This window comes from Dermacentor albipictus, chromosome 5, assembly GCF_038994185.2.
Source record: "Dermacentor albipictus isolate Rhodes 1998 colony chromosome 5, USDA_Dalb.pri_finalv2, whole genome shotgun sequence".
In the NCBI taxonomy this organism is placed as follows: domain Eukaryota; kingdom Metazoa; phylum Arthropoda; class Arachnida; order Ixodida; family Ixodidae; genus Dermacentor; species Dermacentor albipictus.
Window position 1 is genome coordinate 91784911 of NC_091825.1, and position 20036 is coordinate 91804946.

General features: G+C 45.5%; 2 protein-coding genes across 2 annotated transcripts in view; both read right to left on the reverse strand.

The window, feature by feature from the left end:
• The window catches only part of LOC139060538 (glutamate receptor ionotropic, kainate glr-3-like), an 84754-nt gene extending 82243 nt beyond the window's left edge, over positions 1 to 2511 (reverse strand). Inside the window, exon 1 of the mRNA XM_070539701.1 lies at positions 1507 to 2511. The gene's annotated coding sequence lies outside the window, so the exon portion shown is untranslated. The remainder of the gene's footprint in view (positions 1 to 1506) is intronic.
• A 17216-nt stretch (positions 2512 to 19727) lies between these two features.
• The window catches only part of LOC139060325 (uncharacterized), a 35543-nt gene continuing 35234 nt past the window's right edge, over positions 19728 to 20036 (reverse strand). The window contains exon 3 of the mRNA XM_070539428.1: positions 19728 to 19947. Within this exon, the coding sequence (XP_070395529.1) occupies positions 19728 to 19947 (220 nt within the window). The remainder of the gene's footprint in view (positions 19948 to 20036) is intronic.

Here is a 20036-nt window from a genome sequence, read left to right on the forward strand (position 1 = left end):
CTCGTATGTCGAACTGATCTGTTCAAAGCTTTCACAGCCGTGTCGTATTTCGTATGCTGAGGGCACCAGAATAAACGTTCTGTACGCATGCAACGCTTCTTGCGCACTTTCAAGCAAAAAAATGCCAAAAAGCTGTGCGTTAAAGGATGTACGCTAACGAAGTGAAGCGAAATTGTGGGGAGGCAGTCTTGTAGTATCAAGGTAATATGTGCAGCCTACATTGCACAGTCACTCAATACTGCTACTAGAAATGCTACTGGGAATAAGAAGGAGAAAGAAAACTCCTAATAAATAAATGACAACGTTGGCTGGAGCTTTCATTAATTCACGAAGCCATTTTCCTGTGACACGCAGAGAGTGCAGTCGCATTTTCTCGCCGAACACTCATTTTTCAGTGAAAAAGTAGCCGTGATCTGATTTAATCATTTTGTTCGGCGAAGAGACAGCACCAATATCAGTCGACCTGCCAGTGATTCTCGTCATGCAGATTTGTGGGAAGGACGCGTGACTGATGTCGCGCTTATGCGGACAAAGCGAGAGCTTCGAAAACGCATTCCGGTGGCATTTTGATGCAGCGCATTGACAAATCACCCACGACTCGTCCCACTTGCTGCTTCTGCCATTGCGACCCGCCACGACTACAAAATATCGTACTTTCGTAAATAACGACTTGTCCGTATATATCCATCCAGTGAAGCACTTGAATTTCATGAATTCGAACTTAAACTCGATCACGTACAGCGTCGGTTCCCGTGCTTCCACCACTCTGCATAGTCATGTTTCATGATGCGCCTAGGACTAATCATGCGGGAATCACCTCGACACTTTCAATAGAGGTGACTTTGGCGACCAATTACGAGAATCGAAAATCCGCAAATTATGCGGGTTCCTTGGTTACTTTGTCTGCGTGCTGCAAGACATTTATAGTGCGCGCATTTCACTTCTGGGGAATATTTTACAATTTGGCGAACCTTTTCGGTTACCCTGGATGTTTGGCGACATGAGGTTCACTTAGAGTAGGCTCAAATTGGCTCCATGCAACTATAGCTTCAGTCACACTTTGCAACGCAAACATGATGATGATAGCAGTGCTGCCGCTGCTGCTGATGATGATGATTGTTAATTATGTTCCTTTTCAATCGGATGGGTGACAAATAGTCGCCTCGCCTGCGTTGGCTAATTGATTTCTAGTATATGTTTAAATCTGGTATTCTGCCGATCTGTACTTTGTCTTGTGAAGTTACATAAGCCGGCGTAAATCACGCTATTGCTTATGTGAAGTAAACGCGACCACGTACGCAAGTAAGCGTCCGTGGACGTGTTGTTTATGCACATTTGCGTTTCCTGTATCAGACGCCCTAGGTTTCGTTCGCGAGTGCAACCCACGCGCTTGTCTCGCTGGTCGTAGAACTAGAAACGTGTCGTTCCTCCCGTATGCCAGTAAACGGATTAACTGTTGACTATAACCGTTGTAACCGTTGACTGCTGCTATGCATCCCTACTCACGCAGAACACTTGTACAGGTGCTGCTGCTGCTTTTCTTGGACAATCTACCGAGTCGACCCCGCTGTCTGGATGGGCCCATGGTGAACGTTTGGCTGAACGATACCAGCACCTTCATAACGGAACCGTCTGCGGATTGCTGCCTGCCTTTGGGTTGCCTGCATCACATTGCCTCGCCAACGCTGGAAGCCACTACGATGTTCGTCGGGCAACAAGGGGCCACGTCACTTATCTGGCCGCTTGAAAAAGGCGGGATTCCTGCGGATACCGTATGCCACGACACTGCTGCTATGCATCCCTACTCACGCAGAACACTTGTACAGGTTAGTTATTTGGAAACTAAGTGTTACCGGGACAATAATGTTCGTCTCTTTGCGGTGTCGTGGCCCCCTTGTGTAATTGATTATGTGAAGTATGTGCGCGCGGCTGTGTTGTACTTTTGGCGCCTTTTGGTTCTCGCGGGTGACGTGGAGGTAAACCCGGGCCCTATGACAAAAGCGCAAGAAGATAAGCTTGATGCCGTGGCAGCAACAGTTCAGCGCCTTGAAGCGAACAACTTAAGCCTTTCTGAGTCTATAAATAAGGTCCTGCACATCCACGTCACCCTTGAGAACGACCTTAAACTGTTAACCAAAAGGGTTACGGAATTGGAGTCCAAACTTGAAACACTACCTTCTAATCAGCCTGCTTCTAATGAAAATACTGACATCTCTAAAATTCAGGACAAGGTGGACGACTTGGAAAATCGCTCAAGGCGGTCAAACGTGTTGTTTTTTGGCATTAATGACAGCGATGCAGCTGAGCCTTGGGAAAACTCTGAGCGGCATGTGAGGGAATTTTGCTCTCAAAAGCTTGGCATTGCTGTTACCTCCGTTGCCAGAGCTCACCGCTTAGGACGTTTTTCGACAGACAAGAAGCGACCCATCATTGCTAAATTTTATAATGAAAAAGAAGTCGAATCTGTCCTTAGTCTTGGCTACAAACTAAAGAACACCAATTTAAGTCTATCACGCGATTACTCTGAGGCAGTTCGGCTGAAACGCCGTGGACTGTGGCAGTTTTCTAAAACGATAAGGAGGGAGGGGGACCGCATTCGTCTGTCGTTCAATAAACTTCGTGTGAACAATGATGTTTATCTCTGGGATACCACTGGCAATAGGGCTGTGCGTGTGTCCGATTCTTCTACCGAATGACACAATCAAAGTCACCATGATGCTTCCGATCGTGCACCACCATCATTGTCGGGACCGAAGTGTTTAGATAAGATGTGTTTCCTATACACTAACATCAGAAGCGTTACGGCGAAAAGTGTTGCCCTCTCCTCCCTTATCGACTCCACTGGAGCCTCGATATTAGCACTGACTGAAACGTGGCTAAACGATTATATTGCCGACGATAACATCCTTTCATGCGAATCAAGTTTTAATTTTTTTCGATGTGACAGAAAGGACAGGAGAGGAGGTGGCGTCCTTATTGCGGCGAAGCAAGAACTCATTATCGTACCAGTTGTTGTTTCCTCTTTTCTGGAATGTATATTCATCTCGATAAAGTGCAGTACTACAAATATTATTGCTGGTGTGTTGTACCGTCCTCCAGACCTGAACGATGGGTTTGCTGACGAATTTTGTCGCCTACTGACTGATGTGTGTACGCGTTTTCCAAATTCCGTCCTAATTATCTTTGGTGATTTTAATTTCCCCAGTATCAATTGGGACATTTTATCTGTCTCACCAAGGGATAAGGAAGCGCACGCTTTTCTGCAGTCTTGTCTAGATTTTCACCTAACTCAGCTCATTACAAAGCCCACGCGATCCACAGGTACCACTGCCAACATTCTCGACCTGATCCTAACCAATAATCCCGATGCCTTTTCTAAAATATTTCACCTTAGTGGTCTTTCTGACCATGACATCATTACCGGGTGCATAAATCACCGTATGCTTGACAGGAAAACTACCTCAAAGCTGATCAGGTGTTATAACAGGGCTAATTTTGACCAGATGAATCTCGAATTAACCACTTTTTCTGGGCGGTTCTTAGCCGAATGTACTTTCCGTTCCATTGAACAGAACTGGTCGCTGTTCAAAACAACCCTACTTAACCTCATTACAAGATTCATACCGGTTATCTCAATTAGGTGCAGTAAAAGAGCGCCTTGGTTCAACGAGCGGCTGCGAAGAGCCAATAAAAAGAAAAAGCGTTTGTATAGGCAGGCAGTTGCTAACAACCTATTAACTACGTGGGAAACCTACAGGAAAAGCGACAAGGATTACCAAATAATGCTGAAAGCCACCCGGCGCCAGTTTTTCAGTGACGTCTTACCCACTATGCTATCTAATAATCCCCAAAGATTTTGGAGCGTAATTAACCCACATTCACGCCCCATTTCATCCTTAACAAATTGCAATGGTGATCAGCTGGATGATGCCCATTCTGCTCAACTTTTTAACAACGCTTTTTCGTCTGTTTTCACTCATGAAGTCATTACCCCTTCTTTAGCACTCAGTTCACTTCACGATTATTCCATGCCCTCTATAGTTATAAGTGATGGTGGTATTCTTTCTTTATTAAATAACCTTAAAGATACTACAAGCACCGACCCGCTTGGCTTTAACTACAAAATTCTTCGAAATATATCTCAGAGTATTTTTCAAGTCCTTTCTGCACTTTTTTCTCAGTCTTTATCATCTGGCTGCATCCCTCATGACTGGCGAGTAGCTAAAGTAATCCCAATTTTCAAATCTGGCAGCCGCTCTGATCCCCTAAACTTTAGACCCATTTCACTGACTTGCACCTTCTCAAAGCTCCTTGAACATGTCATACACACCCATATCATTATTTATCTTGAAGATCACAACATCATATATAAATATCAGCACGGTTTTCGCAAGGGATTTTCTTGCGACACTCAGCTTGCTGGATTTACTAACGACTTATTTACTTTAGTAGACGCCGGGTTTCAAGTCGACGCTTTGTTTCTCGATTTTTCTAAGGCATTTGATCGGGTCCCCCACCATAGACTACTACTCAAGTTATCGCATCTCAATGTTCACCCTCAGGTTTTAGCATGGATTAAAGACTTCCTCTCATCTCGCGTTCAGTTCACAGCTGTTAATGGTTCTAACTCTTCGATGGCTCAAGTCACATCCGGTGTACCCCAGGGGAGCGTGCTTGGTCCCCTGCTCTTTCTAATATTTATTAATGACCTACCCAATTGTGTATCTTCCCAAATCAGACTGTTCGCGGACGACTGTGTTGTGTACCGAGCCATTAAATGTGAAACTGACCACCAATTTTTACAAACTGACCTCGATTCAATTAACACTTGGTGTTCATCGTGGCTAATGATGCTAAACCACTCTAAGACAAAGCTGGTCTCCTTTACAAGAAACTCTTCCGGCATCCCAACTGCATACACTATTAATCACGTAACAGTTGAGACAGCTTCTACTTACAAATATTTAGGGGTTCACCTTCAGTCCGACTTAACCTGGAACTATCACATCGATCTGATTTTAGCAGCTGCTAACCGTTCTCTTGGCCTCTTAAAACGTAACCTTCGACACGCTCCAGCGCCTGTGCGTAAACTTGCTTATATCACCCTAATCCGTCCGAAAATCGAGTACGCTTCAGCCATATGGGACCCGGATCAAACCTACCTCATAGATAACATCGAATCCCTGCAGAACCGTGCTCCTCGTTTCATTTTTTCAGATTACTCACGTTTCACTAGCGTCACATTGTTAAAGGCTCGTGCTGGTCTTGATAACCTTTCCCATCGTCGCAAACTTGCTCGCTTAACACTTTTTCACAAAATTTACCATCATCCGTTGCTTCATGACGATTTCTTTCAATCACCATCGGCGGTCTTTCCACGCCGTGACCATCCTTTCAAGATCAAACGCATCATTTGCCGCACTTCATCTTTTGCGAAATCATTCATACCCAAAACAATTATTGAGTGGAACCAGCTGCCTGCTTCAATCGCAACTGAAATGAATTCGTCCAAGTTTCATGAACTTCTAAAAAATGAATGTGATGAGTAGCTTTTTTTCTAGTTTTGTTCCATTACCACACTGTGTTTGATTTTTAATATATATACATTTTTTTGTGTTCTGTTTACTACGTTGCGTTTTTTTTTTCATTATGTCTCATTGAGTGTTGTTGTTCTGTTTTTTTTTATTATTATTCTTTGCCTATTCCTTGAATACGCTTCTCTGGGTTGCTTGTAGAATTTTTGTCACCCCCTATGTAATACCCTCGTTGTGAGGGCCTTTAGGGGTTTCTTGAAATAAAAATAAAAATAAAAAAGCTGTGCGAAGTCTTCCAAGCAATAAATAAATATATTTTCAGAGGGTAATGTGTAAGGCGTCAAGTTACATTGAATTTGACGACGCATACGAAAAGCTTTATTTTATAAGTGCGCGCTACTTTTCGGTCACGAAGGTGAACTTCGAGAGAAGTCTCTCCTTTTCGTATGGCGTCGCCTGCTATATATCAAATATAGTATAAGTGTTCAGTAGCGTTCCGTCCAAGAAACTGCGCTGCACCATCCCCATGTGCGCCTCCGCGGTGAAAAGCAGTTCCTGGGAGACTCCCCTATTGGAGAAAAAGTTCGCCTCCGCTCATCGTGACGTCACCGAAATGAACGACCGCGATTGGTTCGCGCATATGTAAATTCTCTTCGAGTTGCACGCTGGTGCATCTGTCACTGCACTCATCAGTTGTCACCCAACGTGGGCGGGTCGGTGTGCCGTCACCGCACGCTGTAGACCACGCCTTTCGCCGTTTAATTAGGCGACTGTGGCCTTCACACACACTCGTACAACAGCGCGTGAGCATATGGGTAGGAAGGCTAAGGGAAATGAACGCGAGTTGGTTGGTTCGACACAGGAGCAGGTGTGCTTTATTCGCCTCCCTGTCGGCTCAATTCACTCAATTGACTTCTACTCGCGGCACACAATATTTAGGTTGCTATATGCATCGTCGCAACTACAGTCATAGGCATGGTCACCAACGGTGTACTTACGTGAGAAGACAGCAAAGTGCTATCGGTGCTGCGATTTCGCGGAACCCATTATACGATCTGGGTCCGCCCTATACAAATGGACGTACTGAACGGCAGAAGAGCTTCATTGTTAAACAAAAATTAGTTACTGATTCTATCTCATTGAAAATGGAGTTACATTGAGTTGGGAGAAACATGAGCGATAGAGAATCGAGGCAGGTGTATACGATGCCAAATGAATGCACTTTCGTGTGCGTGATGGCTTCTACTTTGGGTTAGCTTTAATGGAAATGTCAGTTTGCTTTTAAACCGGGAACAATGAATTATTTGATACTGTAAATGACACGATATTGTTAGCCCTGGGAAACGAGGATAAATTGTATGCGTATTCTCTTTCACGTTGTCCTCGTTCTCCTACACTAGCCGACGCATCATGCCTCTTATAAGAAAGCTCAACTTTTTATGCTGCAAATTGATAGCATGCTTTGCACAGGCATACTTTGTACAGGAGGGTAGACATGTGCGTCACTGCACAAGGACGTCGTCGACTAGTCTTAGGCGACAAAGGTCGTCGACATTAATGTTTTAGTCCAGCACGATGGCAAATGCGATCGGAGGCCGTCCTCAACAGAGAGCTTGTTAACGCCGCACGCATGGCCTCGTGACACTACACTCTGCATAAAAAAAGAAAGATATATCCAGCGCCCATTCACAGTGACTGTAAGTGTGAACCTATAGCTGGAGACTTTCAGAAAACTAGTTGTCTGATTAAACCAATGGAGTGTTTAAACCACGTATACTTGTTGAAGGGATGATGTTAGATCGTGCTTGTTATTTCATTGCGTCATTCCGTAGAGGACAGAGCCATTAACGAAACATTTGTAGCTGTAGTATTAGTGTGCAGTACGTGTGTCCCAAATATTTGCCTTAAAAGCAGCGAGAAAGAGAGAGAGACATTGATTCACAGAAAAAAAACAGGTGACAACACTTAAACTGTCTAGCGCGCGGCTGCCAGCCGAACATTATTCAGCAGTGTGGCTAAAAGGGAGACTGCTCGCAGGATCGGCGCCACAAGACAGCTTGAAAAAGGCCGCAAGAAAAGCCGAAAACGAGGCCATCGTCAAGGCGTGCAAGCTTGGGCGTGTAAAGAGAAATGTTCCAGTGGAAGGCAGATATTTTTGCCAGCTTGCGCAGGACCGCAAACAAGTTATTCTGCGTAGGTAAAGTGAAGCGGTCAGACGATTCCAATGTATAGTGTAAAAAAAGTGGTAAATAAAAATAAAATGTATGCGAGGAGACTGGAAACGCTGTTGACAAACGAGGGAGAGAGAGCGAGTGAAAACCATCCTAATATTGATATTCACAGGTTATACTCAGTGAAACGTTCCGGCGTTTTATTATAGCGAAGCTAACTTTGACTAAAGCTTTCCGAGAATGACCGTTCTTTAAAGGTAATTGGGCAATAAATTTAAAGCCCACTTTTGTTTTGAAGAGCAAGGCGTATGGTCTCAAAAATCGCGTAACGTCGACGGAGCGAGATAAATCTTGTCCACTTGGCGTTCAAGAAACTGGATGCATATATAGTGCCTACAATGAACCCTACAAGCTGAAATGAAACTCCAGCACGAGGTATATGAGGATGAGCACAACGAGTACATTTCTTTTTCTCAAAATAAGTGGTTCTAACATGAATGGCCCATGAAGGCGCCGAATATCACTGCAATTTCTAAAACCACGCCTTGTAGACAGGGCTTGTTGGAATCATGTACGGGCAAGCGAAGCCAGGCTACAACTACCTTTGAGAAAACCACCCGCACTCGTCGCCCCCATAAAATGAACTCAAGCTACTGATAGATGGCCCCTTAGCCGAAATTTCTTCAACTTAACAACGTTCCGGTCTCCCAGGCAGCTCGATGAAGGAGCTTGATGACTTACTCCTTGTATGTCGCACTAGAACTAGCTCCGCCGGCACCTAGGCTCGGTCATGTATAACTGGACGGTTCGGCTTCCCCGCTTTGTACCTCATGGAGCCAGCTCGTAGGTGGGCAACACTTCAACCAGTTGTTCCTGCATTTAGGCACAACTCGTAGATGAGCTTGATGAAGGACATGCTCGAAGTAGTCCTGGCTCTCGAGTCAGTGATTCTAAGCTCTGCCTCTTCTTAAAGCACCTAGCAATATGGATGCGGTCAGGACACAATGTTCACCATCACGTCCAAAGGTTCCACTTATGCACCTGGCACTTCGTTTTCGTTTAAATTAACCGATGAGTTTTGCTCACTCCTAAAAAATGCTCATGATAGGCGGTTCTCTGTAATGACTTGGCAGACTTCAAAATGCATGCGCACATCCCGTCTTGCGGGAACAACATATGTTAACCAGCTAAGCGAATATAATATCTTCCATGTACATAGGCCTGACTATATACATATTATGAAGTGGTACCTGCTAGAGCGTAACTAGTTATGACTCAAAGCCCCATTTTATCAGGCTGGTGTTACAAGGAATAGCCGCACTAAAGGTCTAATCTTATGTGCCTACACTTCGTTCTCTCTACATCTTGACCGTTGCTCTCGTAAGGGGTAAGGGACCTGGCATTTTTTATCGTATACATTAGCAGACCTAACCGCAAAATGGTGGAGCTTCACGAAGGTAGATGTTTTAACGCGACAGCGTTAAGGAGCTCGTGTCGCAGAAAAGCCGGCGTCGTCGGTGTCGGCGGCGTTGGCCGTGAGCGATAAATCCCAGCAGGCACTTCATGACTAAAAAACAACTTGCAAGATGGGCTGGGTGGGAATCGAACCAGGGTCTCCGGAGTGTGAGACGCTACCACTGAGCCACGAGTTCGATGCTTCAAAGCGGTACAAAAGCGCCTCTAGTGAATGCAGTGTTGCCTTAGAAACTAGCTGTTTCTAAGGCTCAGGCGTGCGTCGCTTGCTCAGGCGCACATTTCGTTGTCGCCCCGAACGCTGCGTTGCTCGACGCTCACCGCGTCCGATGCGGGGCGCGTAGTCGCTGCGCTGTCGCCCATTGTCTTACACCACTTGGCGGGTCGACGGGAATGCTGTCGCGTTCCACTCTTGAAGGCGAAGCTTAAGCGTCCTCCAATTTTTCATTGATATTGATTGACTCGCTCGAGTCATTCATGTGCACCCTAATTGTTCTACGAAAATTGCGGTATTACATTTTCGTTCGTATTTCTTGCTTCTTTTCTTGCCGTAGGGGCACTCGTAGCTGCAGTTTAAGTGCATGGAATCAATCCACTCTTCACATAATGCGTGGCGCTTAACTTCGAGTTGCGTAACAGGCTCTTCGCAAAAGATCTGAACTTTCACATTACCACGAAATTCTTTGAAGTATCTTGTGAAACTACGCTTAGAGCTATAAAAGCTCGCGCGACGCTAGCTAGCTGTGAAATTGAATACTAAAGAAACGGCTGCTGTATTGATGCAGCTGTAATTGGCCAGCAGTGCTGTAAATGGCCAACGGTGCTGTAAATTGCCAGCGGTGCCTTAAAGGTACACTACGCAGGCGGGTGGAATGTCGTGGCCCGCGTGGCGTGGAAAACACGTATTATGGCGCGGCGAAGCCTAGCTTCTGAGCATGTATTTAGCTCGGCAAGATGAAAGCTGCTTATATGGAATGACTTTATGCACTGAGGAGCAGCTGCATGATCACGGTGTGTTTAGCGTTCGAATAGGCGAACAATGACATGTACAACCTCTTATAAGTTTTCACGGACCACCACACTAGAAAATGTATTGCTTAATATATAGTAATTTGTACTCATATTAAAATTTGCGCTTCTTTACCATGTAAACGTCGTTTTTACGGGGCTCTTGAAATGTCATGATGTACCTTCTTGTAAACAACGAAACACAGAAAATCTGGACTACAGAATGAAATATAAATAATGTGAAAAATAGGCGAAACTAATTCCTAATTCTTTAACTGATAGTCAAGTGAGCGAGGAAAAATAGGTTAATAATTTTAGTAGGCACTAACCAAAGGCTACTACAATTCTCAGTTATGAAAGATAGTCTGCAGTGAGCAGACAAGTAAAGGTCTTTAGTAGATTGGACTTGCGCTCCTCTTGCACTTATATCACGGTGAACAGAAACATAAAATAACATTTTTCATCAGTGATGCTTGAGTGGTTATGTTAGAGGCCAGCATGTCCATATCTGCTCATTTATAAAGGTCAGGCCACGTGAGGAGCACGGTTCGGTATCTTTCGCCCACGTTCAGAAATATAAACTATAATCTGGTCTTAGTGAACTAAAAAACAAGTTTCCCGACATGCAGCAAAAGCTGAGTCTTCGGATACCACAACTGAGGCTTCTTACCAGAAGCATTTCTATTTCAAATATATATATTTGCCACCAATAGCTGAAAAGCGGCATTCGCACGCTTAGCGAAAACGTTTACTACTGTGCCTTTGAGCACCATTTGCCGTGCGTCATACCGGGCCTCAATCGTGTGCAACAATGCCTAAAGCGCACACAATCCCGGATAGCCCACGTCACGTGGCAGATTCAATGACTTGTCAAACATTGCCAACTCCCCATGGCGCGGAATTCCAGGCTTCCTTTAGGCGGGCCGACATGTTTAGTAGTTAGGACAAACTGATGCAACATCTGAATAAATGAAATTTTGACTAGTTGGTGTTCCATTCTCGGTAAGGTTTTCAAAGCCATCTCCTCGCGGCTTTTTTTTTCCTCACTTCCCTCCACACACTCAATGAGAAATAATAAGAAAAGAAGGAAGATCCAGAGCAGTGTCTTAGAGGTGTCAAGTAGTACACAAAAGAATAAGATGAACAATGGCGCTTCTCGCTACTGAAAGGCTTTAATGAAACCACGAAGGTAAAGGCACCGGAAAAGCCTCACCCAAGTCACGAATGCACCGAATCCAAACAATGAATGACCGAGTTGCCGAGACTTACGTTATTCAGTTGCCTTCCAAAAGCTTCATCTCCCAGTGAAGCTATACCACTGTCCGTTATTTTTTATCATTCTGCTTGGTGCTTAAGACACTACGATGCAATAACCATGACGATGGTTCCTGTTCCGTCTGCCACTGTATTATGAACATGGTTTATCAACGTATTTATTTCAATAAGAGCCGAAGTGTCAACAATTAATTCATTATGTCTCGAAGAAAATCACCAGCAAGTGTTGCATTTGTCAAAGTAGCGTTCTGAGTAGTCTCCCAGTAGCGTTCTGAGTAGTGTACCTGAAGTCCACGCACATAAAATGGAATGACGACGTATTTCTACAGAAAGAGGGTGTGTGTATAGATTCGTGTACAGCCCCTGTTTTAAGCGACATATTTTTAGCTTCAAAAGAGAACTTGTTAAAGCAGTGCTTGTCGGGGACAAATGTGATGCAGATCTTGAGATTGGTGGATGATTTTTAGTGTTCTTAGATTGTGACTGTCCAGAATTGGAGACCCAGTCATCATTAGTATTGTCAGAGTTTCAAACAGCCTTGCACCCTCTTACCCTGACTCACGAGCTTCCGGTCGATAACTGTTTAAGATCTTTAGATTTGGAGATTACTTTCTCATCGTGTCTTGTGTGCTGGCAGTTCAAGCCAAGGGCTAGCAAACCCACCCTCTTCTACCATTCAGCTCACTCAAAAGTAACAAAAAGAGGCATCATTCAATAATCCCTAACCAACGCTCTTGACAAGTCATGTGTGCATCGGCTGCGCAGCAGTTTTCATTATCAGGTCAGCCGCCTCAAAGGGCTTAGAAGTCGTTCTGTATTGTGGTTTCCTTTTGCGATGCAGATGACGGCCCTGTTTCTTCTTGTTGGTTTCATCCTTGACAGTAGGTATTTATTCCTGTGTCAAGAAATAAAACGCTCAGTTGTTAGTGCGCCTACCTGGTTGGCTCGTGTCTCCTTCCTTCGTGCGTTGTTTTATTTGGCACCTTTGTTGTAGTCATGCATAACCAACTCGCCCACCAGCACGTGTTCAGTGCAGCCTGAAAGCCCTAGATCTACGACATTCTTTTTCCGGGAGTCTGCAGTCTGCATGTAAAATGTCTGCATGCTTCTCAGGAGCATCTGCAAGATTTGAGAGAGATACTGAATGAGTGTGTGCTTGCGTGGTATTTAGGTATTTTATGTAAGGAGTGGTCTTTTTGAGTTTCTGTTTGTGCTGTTTCTATGTTTGGTTTTCCTTGTAATACAGAGAAAAAAGTGCCACAGTGATCAGCGACAGGTGAGCTTTGTGGATGCCGCTTCTTGTAAGGGACGTCGGGCGTTCACCATCGTCGCTGTTGATGGTCGGCAAGGAATCACCAATGCTGCCTCGGTTCGGACGATGGACTCCGAAATAGCTGAACAAATGGCTATTGCACTAGCCCTGCTGGATAGCTCGCGGGATTTCATCTATAGTGATTCAAGATCTGCACCCAGAGCATTTGAAAAAGGCATCGTTTCCAAACAGGCCCTCAGACTTATTGGGGGCAAGGCAATCATGCACCACTTCATTTATTGGTTTCCCGCACACCAGGGTCAGATAAAGGGTGCTCCTCCCAACCTCAACGAGTCGGCTCATGGGGCTGCGCGTGAACTTGCCCACCGCGCTACCCTCGACCCATCGGAAGCCGACTTCCCAGAGAACAGGGACACGCCCTCCACCTACAACGAGATTACTAAACACTACTATCTCAGCCGTAGAACCTACTTTGTTCCTCATCCGCGCCTAAATAGAGCTCAAGCATTAACGCTCCGTCTACTACAAACGACTACCTATTCCAATCCGTCGCTTTTACATAAAATCTATCCGGATATTTACACCAATGCTACCTGCCACGATTGTGGAGAAATAGCCACGTTAGACCACATGCTCTGGCGGTGTGCCCGGTCACGCTCTATCATCGCTAACAGCTCGGCCAGATGGGAGGCGGTTCTCCGCAGCCCTCTTCTGGCTGACCAACTCTGGGCTGTCAAGCAGGCCCACGATGCGGCCGCGAGGCTCGCCCTTCCGGTTCCCACGTGGGAGCGGCCCGCTTCGTGAAGACTCACGACCTGCAGGACTTCATTAAAGTTTTACCATACCATACCATACCATTGTGGTCTCGTGGTTAGAAAATCGGGCTGCTGAGCTGGGGCCTGGGGTTCAAACCCATGATCGGACACGTAATTCAATTTTTGTTAAAAAAAATTCTTGCCGCAAATAAAAATCTGCGACCTATATTCACCAGATTTTAGTTTTCTTTGTATGAGCTGATTTAGATAAGCCTAAGGATTTCAGCATCCGTTTAGTTACGCGCTCCCGAAATGAAGTTTCTTCTAAAACGACGCAATATTGATCCACACTGTTTGGCAGTGCTATTTGTGGCTATTGAATGGTTCCACCGGTCCAAAAGTATTGGAACGTGTACAAGCATGGAACCATCGCATTTCTCTGCCACACCAACCGAAGACCTGCGCCACGTGTTTTGCCTTTCCTGGTGTGTCCCGTCTGCTACCTCATGGTGGAGAATTGGCCACGGACTTACCTATTCGCAACCGAGCATAGCCAGCTTTACTAATAATGGCAACTGGACCAAAGGGGTCAAACAATAGTGTTTTCCTCCGTCTCCTTCTGTTTTCACCTAAATTGGCATATTACCAGCAACATGTCTGTTCTGCACGCCTCACTGGGTGCGAGAAGCATGTACTGGGTACCCGTGATGCGTAGAAGGTACAGTGGAGACCAAGGGTATCAAACATGTATTTCATATGGGGTTGCCATCTCAAGATAAGGGTGTTTCCAAAACAAATTTGTTTTTACTTTACTTTGAATTTTGTTTCTACCCATTCCGCCCTGGCCAGTCGTACTAGTCTCGATCGCTTAGACGACGCAATTTTCTCGGACGTAAAGCTCCTTGGACCTTTCGAAGAAGAAAGAGCTCCATTATGCACAAGGCCATCAAAGCGCTGATGCGCTTTTTGAAAGAAACTGGACTAGACGAGCGCTTGTGATTATATGTATACATGAGTGAACACTCTTCTTCGGGTGCACGCACACAAACTCTCATTGTCCTTTCTTTCCTTTCCCCACGTGTGCGTTAGCCACACACACCTGCCTCTTTTTATCTCTCTTGGTCTCTTTCGCACTGATGGGCGTGTGGACGACAAGTGGAGAAGCAAAAAAAAAATTATTTATTACATCAAGCATCTTGCATTACAAGAGTTTGCGGCGCATTGTCATTTGCATATTATTGGTTACGTTAATGCAATTAGCAATGTCTCTTATAGTAATTGTGAAATTGCTGATGATGAGTTTTGCGTTGATCAATACGATTAACATAATGATAGAAGTAAGGAGGCAGAGACAGTGTTGTGATGTGTACAAGTGCAGAGTGTTTATTAAATAGCATGAAATGTCAAAGCACGTGGGAAGGCCGGCCTCCTTTATCACCCTTTTCTCTGAAGATGCTGTGCCATCTAGTGGCACCACCGCGAAGTCCGCGCGAAGGTCTTTGTGTGGCCTCCAAGATTTCACCAGTGGACTCCATGTGCGTGTGAGCCGTTTGCTGCAGCCGGACTCCTCTCTCGCGCTTCCCTCTGGACGCGCTGCACTATTTAAAGGTGACGTCGCGAAGACCGCACCAGGCCTCCGAGATGCGTGACGCACCGTTGTGACCAACGCTAAGAATGGTCTACACGCTGGCCGCGCGCACTCGTGTCCCGGCTCGTTGAAGCGTCGGGCTGCTACGCTCCAGGTAGCTGTGCGACACGGGTTGCATTCCTCCCAGGACCGGATAAATTTAGGTCGGCATGATGTCGGCATGTAACCCGTTTCATACCAGCTTGGGTGCCTGAATCTGTGCCATACCCAATCGCACATTCCAGCATAGATCGGCAAAATGAAGGGAACTCACTCAGTCTTACTTACAAACTATTATTATCTTTTTTCTTGTTTAGAGCGCGCTCGGGCTCAGACTCACACAGATTTTAGTCAGTCGGGCTGATTAAGAGACAGACTAATCGAAATTCTACCGAGCTAGGGTCACTCGGACTCAAACTCACAAAAACTGTGCTCAGCGGCTTTCCCTCAGACTCAGACTCGCCAAGATTCTATTCAGTCGGGCTGATTCGCACCGATAAGAAGCGGATCAATGAGTTAGCGGCAAGAGGGAAAATAGAGGAATTTCGGATCAAGCTACAGAACAGGTATTCGGCTTTAACTCAGGAAGAGGGCCTTAGGGCTGAAGATATGAGCGACAATCTTATGGGCATCATTAAGGAGTGTGCAATAGAAGTCGGTGGTAACTCCGTTAGACAGGATGCCAGTAAGCTATCGCAGGAGACGAAAGATCTGATCAAGAATCGCCAATGTACGAAAGCATCTAACCCTACAGCAAGAATATCACTGGCAGAAATTTCCAAGTTGATCAACAAGCATAAGACAGCTGACATAAGGAAGTATAATATGGATAGAATTGAACATGCTCTCAGGAACGGACGAATCCTAAAAGCAGTGAAGACGAAACTAGGAATGGGCAAGAATCAGATGTATGCGTTAACAGAGAAAGCCAGCAATATCATTAATAAAATGGATGAAATAGTTCAAGTGGCTGAGGAGTTCTATGGAGATTCATGCAGTACCAGTGGCACCCATGATGATGATGGAAGAGAGAATAGTCTAGAGGAATTTGATATCCCACAAGTAACGCCGGAAGAAGTGAAGAAAGCCTTGGGAGCAATGCAAAGGGGGAAGGCAGCTGGAGAGGATCAGGTAACAGCAGATTTGTTGAAGGATCATGGGCAGATTGTTCTAGAAAACCTAACCACCCTGTATACGCAATGCCTCATTAGAGACTTTTAGCGTGTCCGGTATTCGGGCAAGCGCGGGCGGTTTTCCGGTTTAGCGGGGGCGTCAAGGTGAGCGGCCAGATTGGTGGCACCAGCTGGTGGCGCAAAGCCCAACCACACAAACACAGAGCTAATTGCTATATTCTGCTTAGGTGCTGGCGTAAATTTTCAACAGTGGCGTAATCGTGTTCACAATTACGCCGCTGCCTAAAATTTGCACGAGTGGCGAAGCAGGATATGGTGAGTTACTGCAGTTTCAGCTCTGCGTTTGTCTGGTTGAGCTCTACAACACCAGGCGGCTTCACCGCTGCGGCCGCTCACGTTTACGCGCCGACCATCCGGAAATCCGCCCAAACCGCTCCCGTTTACCGGAATAGCGTACAAGCTAAAAGCCTCTATTACTTCGAGCGTACCGGAATCTTGGAAGAACGCTAAAATAATCCTAATGCATAAGAAAGGGGATGCCAAAGACTTGAAAAATTAAGACCAATCAGCTTACTGTGCGTTGCCTAGAAACGATTTACTAAGGTAATCGCAAATAAAATCAGGAACACCTTAAACGTCTGTCAACCAAAGGACAACGCAGGATTCCGTAAAGGCTACTCAACAATAGACCGTATTCACACCATCAATCAGGTCATAGAAAAATGTGCAGAATACAACCAACCCATATATATATAGCTTTCATTGATTACGAGAAAGCGTTTGATTCAGTCGAAACCTCAGCCGTCATGGCGGCATTACGGCATCAGGGTGTAGACGAGCCGTATGTAAAAGTACTGAAAGATATCTATAGCGGCTTCACAGCCACCATAGTCCTCCATAAGGAAAGCAACGAAACCCCAAGAAAGAAAGGTGTCAGGAAGGGAGATATGATCTCTCCAATACTATTCACAGCGTGTTTACAGGAGGTATTCAGAGAACTGGATTGGAAATAATTCGGGATAAGAGTTAATGGAGAATGCCATAGTAACTTGCGATTCGCTGATGATATTGCCTTGCTTATAGTAACTCGGGGGACCAATTGCAATGCATGCTCACTGACCTGGAGAGGCAAAGCAGAAGGGTGGGTCTAAAAATTAATCTGCGGAAAACTAAAGGAATGTTTAACAGTCTCGGAAGAGAACAGCAGTTTACGATAGGTACCGAGGCACTGGAAGTGGTAAGGGAATACGTACACTTAGGACAGGTAGTGACCGCGGACCCGGATCATGAGACTGAAATCAGAAGAATAATAATGGGCTGGGGTGCATTTGGCAGGCATTCTCAGATCATGAACAGCAGGTTGCCATTATCCCTCAAGAGAAAACTGCATAACAGCTGTGTCGTACCAGTACTCATGTACGGGGCAGAAACCTGGAGGCTTACGAAAGGCGTTCTACTTAAATTGAGGACGATGCAACCAGCTATGGAAAGAAGAATGATACGTGTAATGTTAAGGGGTAAGAAGAGAGCAGCTTGGGTGAGGGAACAAACGCGAGTTAATGAAATCTTAGTCGAAATCAAGAAAAAGAAATGGACATGGGCAGGACATGTAATGTGGAGGGAAGGTAACTGATGGTCATTAATTGTTACGGACTGGATTCCAAGAAAAGGGAAGCGTAGCAAGGGCGGCAGAAAGTTAGATGGGTGGATGAGATAAAGAAGCCTGCAGGGACAACATGGCCTCAATTAGTACTTGACCGAGGTAGTTGGAGAAGTGTGGGAGAGTCCTTTGCCCTGCAGTGGGCGTAACCAGGCTGATGATCATGATGACGACGACGACGACGACGACGACGACGACGACGACGATGATGATGATGATGATGATGATGATGATGATGATGATGATGATGATGATGATTCATACTTAGACTCAAAGGCCGGTCTGAGTCTGAGTGAGTCGACTCATGAGGGAGTTTGCCGACCTGTGCTCACTAGTGACCAAAGTTGGCATGATGGAGGCAAGATACGTATGTCATACAACAAGGGGGAGAGGGGGAGCTCCCAAACAATGCTAACTATCTTAAAAGAAAGCTTATGTCTGTGTCACTATTACATCTGTCGCACTATGCAATAGGATTAGATTGTTTGTGCAAACGTGCTTACATGCTGCATAATTGTTGACACGCACGAACTCTAGCTGTTATCTCTTTCTGTCAGTACCCTTGGCCCCATAGCTTAAATCTATTCCAATGTTTTATTGAAATCTCCTGATGTGATCAAGCAGTGACCCGCAGGGTTGCCTGAAGAACCCAATCAAACGCATTCCTCGTTTATAAAAGGTCACTTTTGTTTGCTTTCAAAACAAATAACATTGCCTACATGGAGCCGTTTTTCTTATCTAATTAGCTGACAAGAGGCGAGGTGCACCCTCAAGTGGAGAGGGTTTTGATTAGGCTGAACCAGCGCAGTGAATATAGATAACCGGGTGAAGAGGATGATGCCGGCGTCTGTGCTTAGTCCGCCTTCCACTACTTTGCTTGGGAAGGCGGATCGAAAATTGTAGCGGCGTGCAACGGAAAGTTAAGAATACCGCAAAAGCGGATGCTCAGCAGAGAAGAGTTGGCAGAGCTATGTTGTAAACCTGCCGAAAGGGCTCGATAACGTTATACGGCCACGCAAAAAGTTTTAATTCACACAAAACAACCCATACTCTCTGGCAGGTGCAAGTAGCCACTGCCTGGGCGATTGGCGGCAGCCTTCTATTCCTTTCATAACGGTGCAGTCTCCGGCTGTTCAGAAAAACATTCAGTTTTGTTCGGCATATTAACGTACCTTTAACGCACACACCCCAATTTGACGCGGTGAGTTTTCGTCGTTTTGTGACGTCGCGTGACAGACAGATGAAGTGAGTGCAGCTCGAAAGCTTTTGACCAATATCAGAGCGCTAATGGCGCAAAGGCGTCGAGTCAGAATTAATTATTTTTCTTTCGTTCGTTCTAATCATGCAAAATCAGCGTGTACGCGTCATATCAGACGAGGAGCTATCGCGGTTTTCGTGCTGTCTCGTGACAGAAAGGCAAAGTGCGGGGGGTCCAAAAAAATTTTGACCAATCGCGGAGGGCCGCGAAAAACATGCCGGACAATTCAATAAGTTTATTACCATCCAATCGCGTAGGGCTGATTGTAGAATTCCAATAATAAAGCTTGGAATAGCTTCACGCTTCCCATGGTGTGCTAATGCTCAAAATAGGGTTACTTCGTGACCAGCTTCCCTCATGCCCTTTTCAATTTTTGTCACTTCTTTTTAAAGCAGCCGAAATATTCAAATAATTGTCGAAGTAGTATTCTACATGAATTCAGTGTTTGCCTTTAGGTTCCAATTTAAATGCGACCACGGCGGCAGCTCTATACTGGCGCCCTCGGAGTATTGAAGCCCTTACCAACATACCTTAGCCAAATTTTGACATTTTGCACCAGTTTAAGTGAGACGTGTGTGCACTATGCGGCTTGCAGCAATTAACTCAGCGACCAGTACGAGCACAGCCACGAGGCAACAGGCGGCGTACAGGTAAAACACCGACACCATGTCGGTGAAGTTCAGTTGCGTGCGGCTCTGGTGGCCGCAACACTGTTCTATCGGCGACAGCTTGGTGGAGAGGTAATGGCGCACGATGCCACTGTGCTCCAGCCTGGAGACGCTGTAAAATATAAAGGTACACACATTAGAACTGTCGTTACCCACAGCCGTTCACGTTATTGTAAGAATATAAGCGCATATATAGGCCGA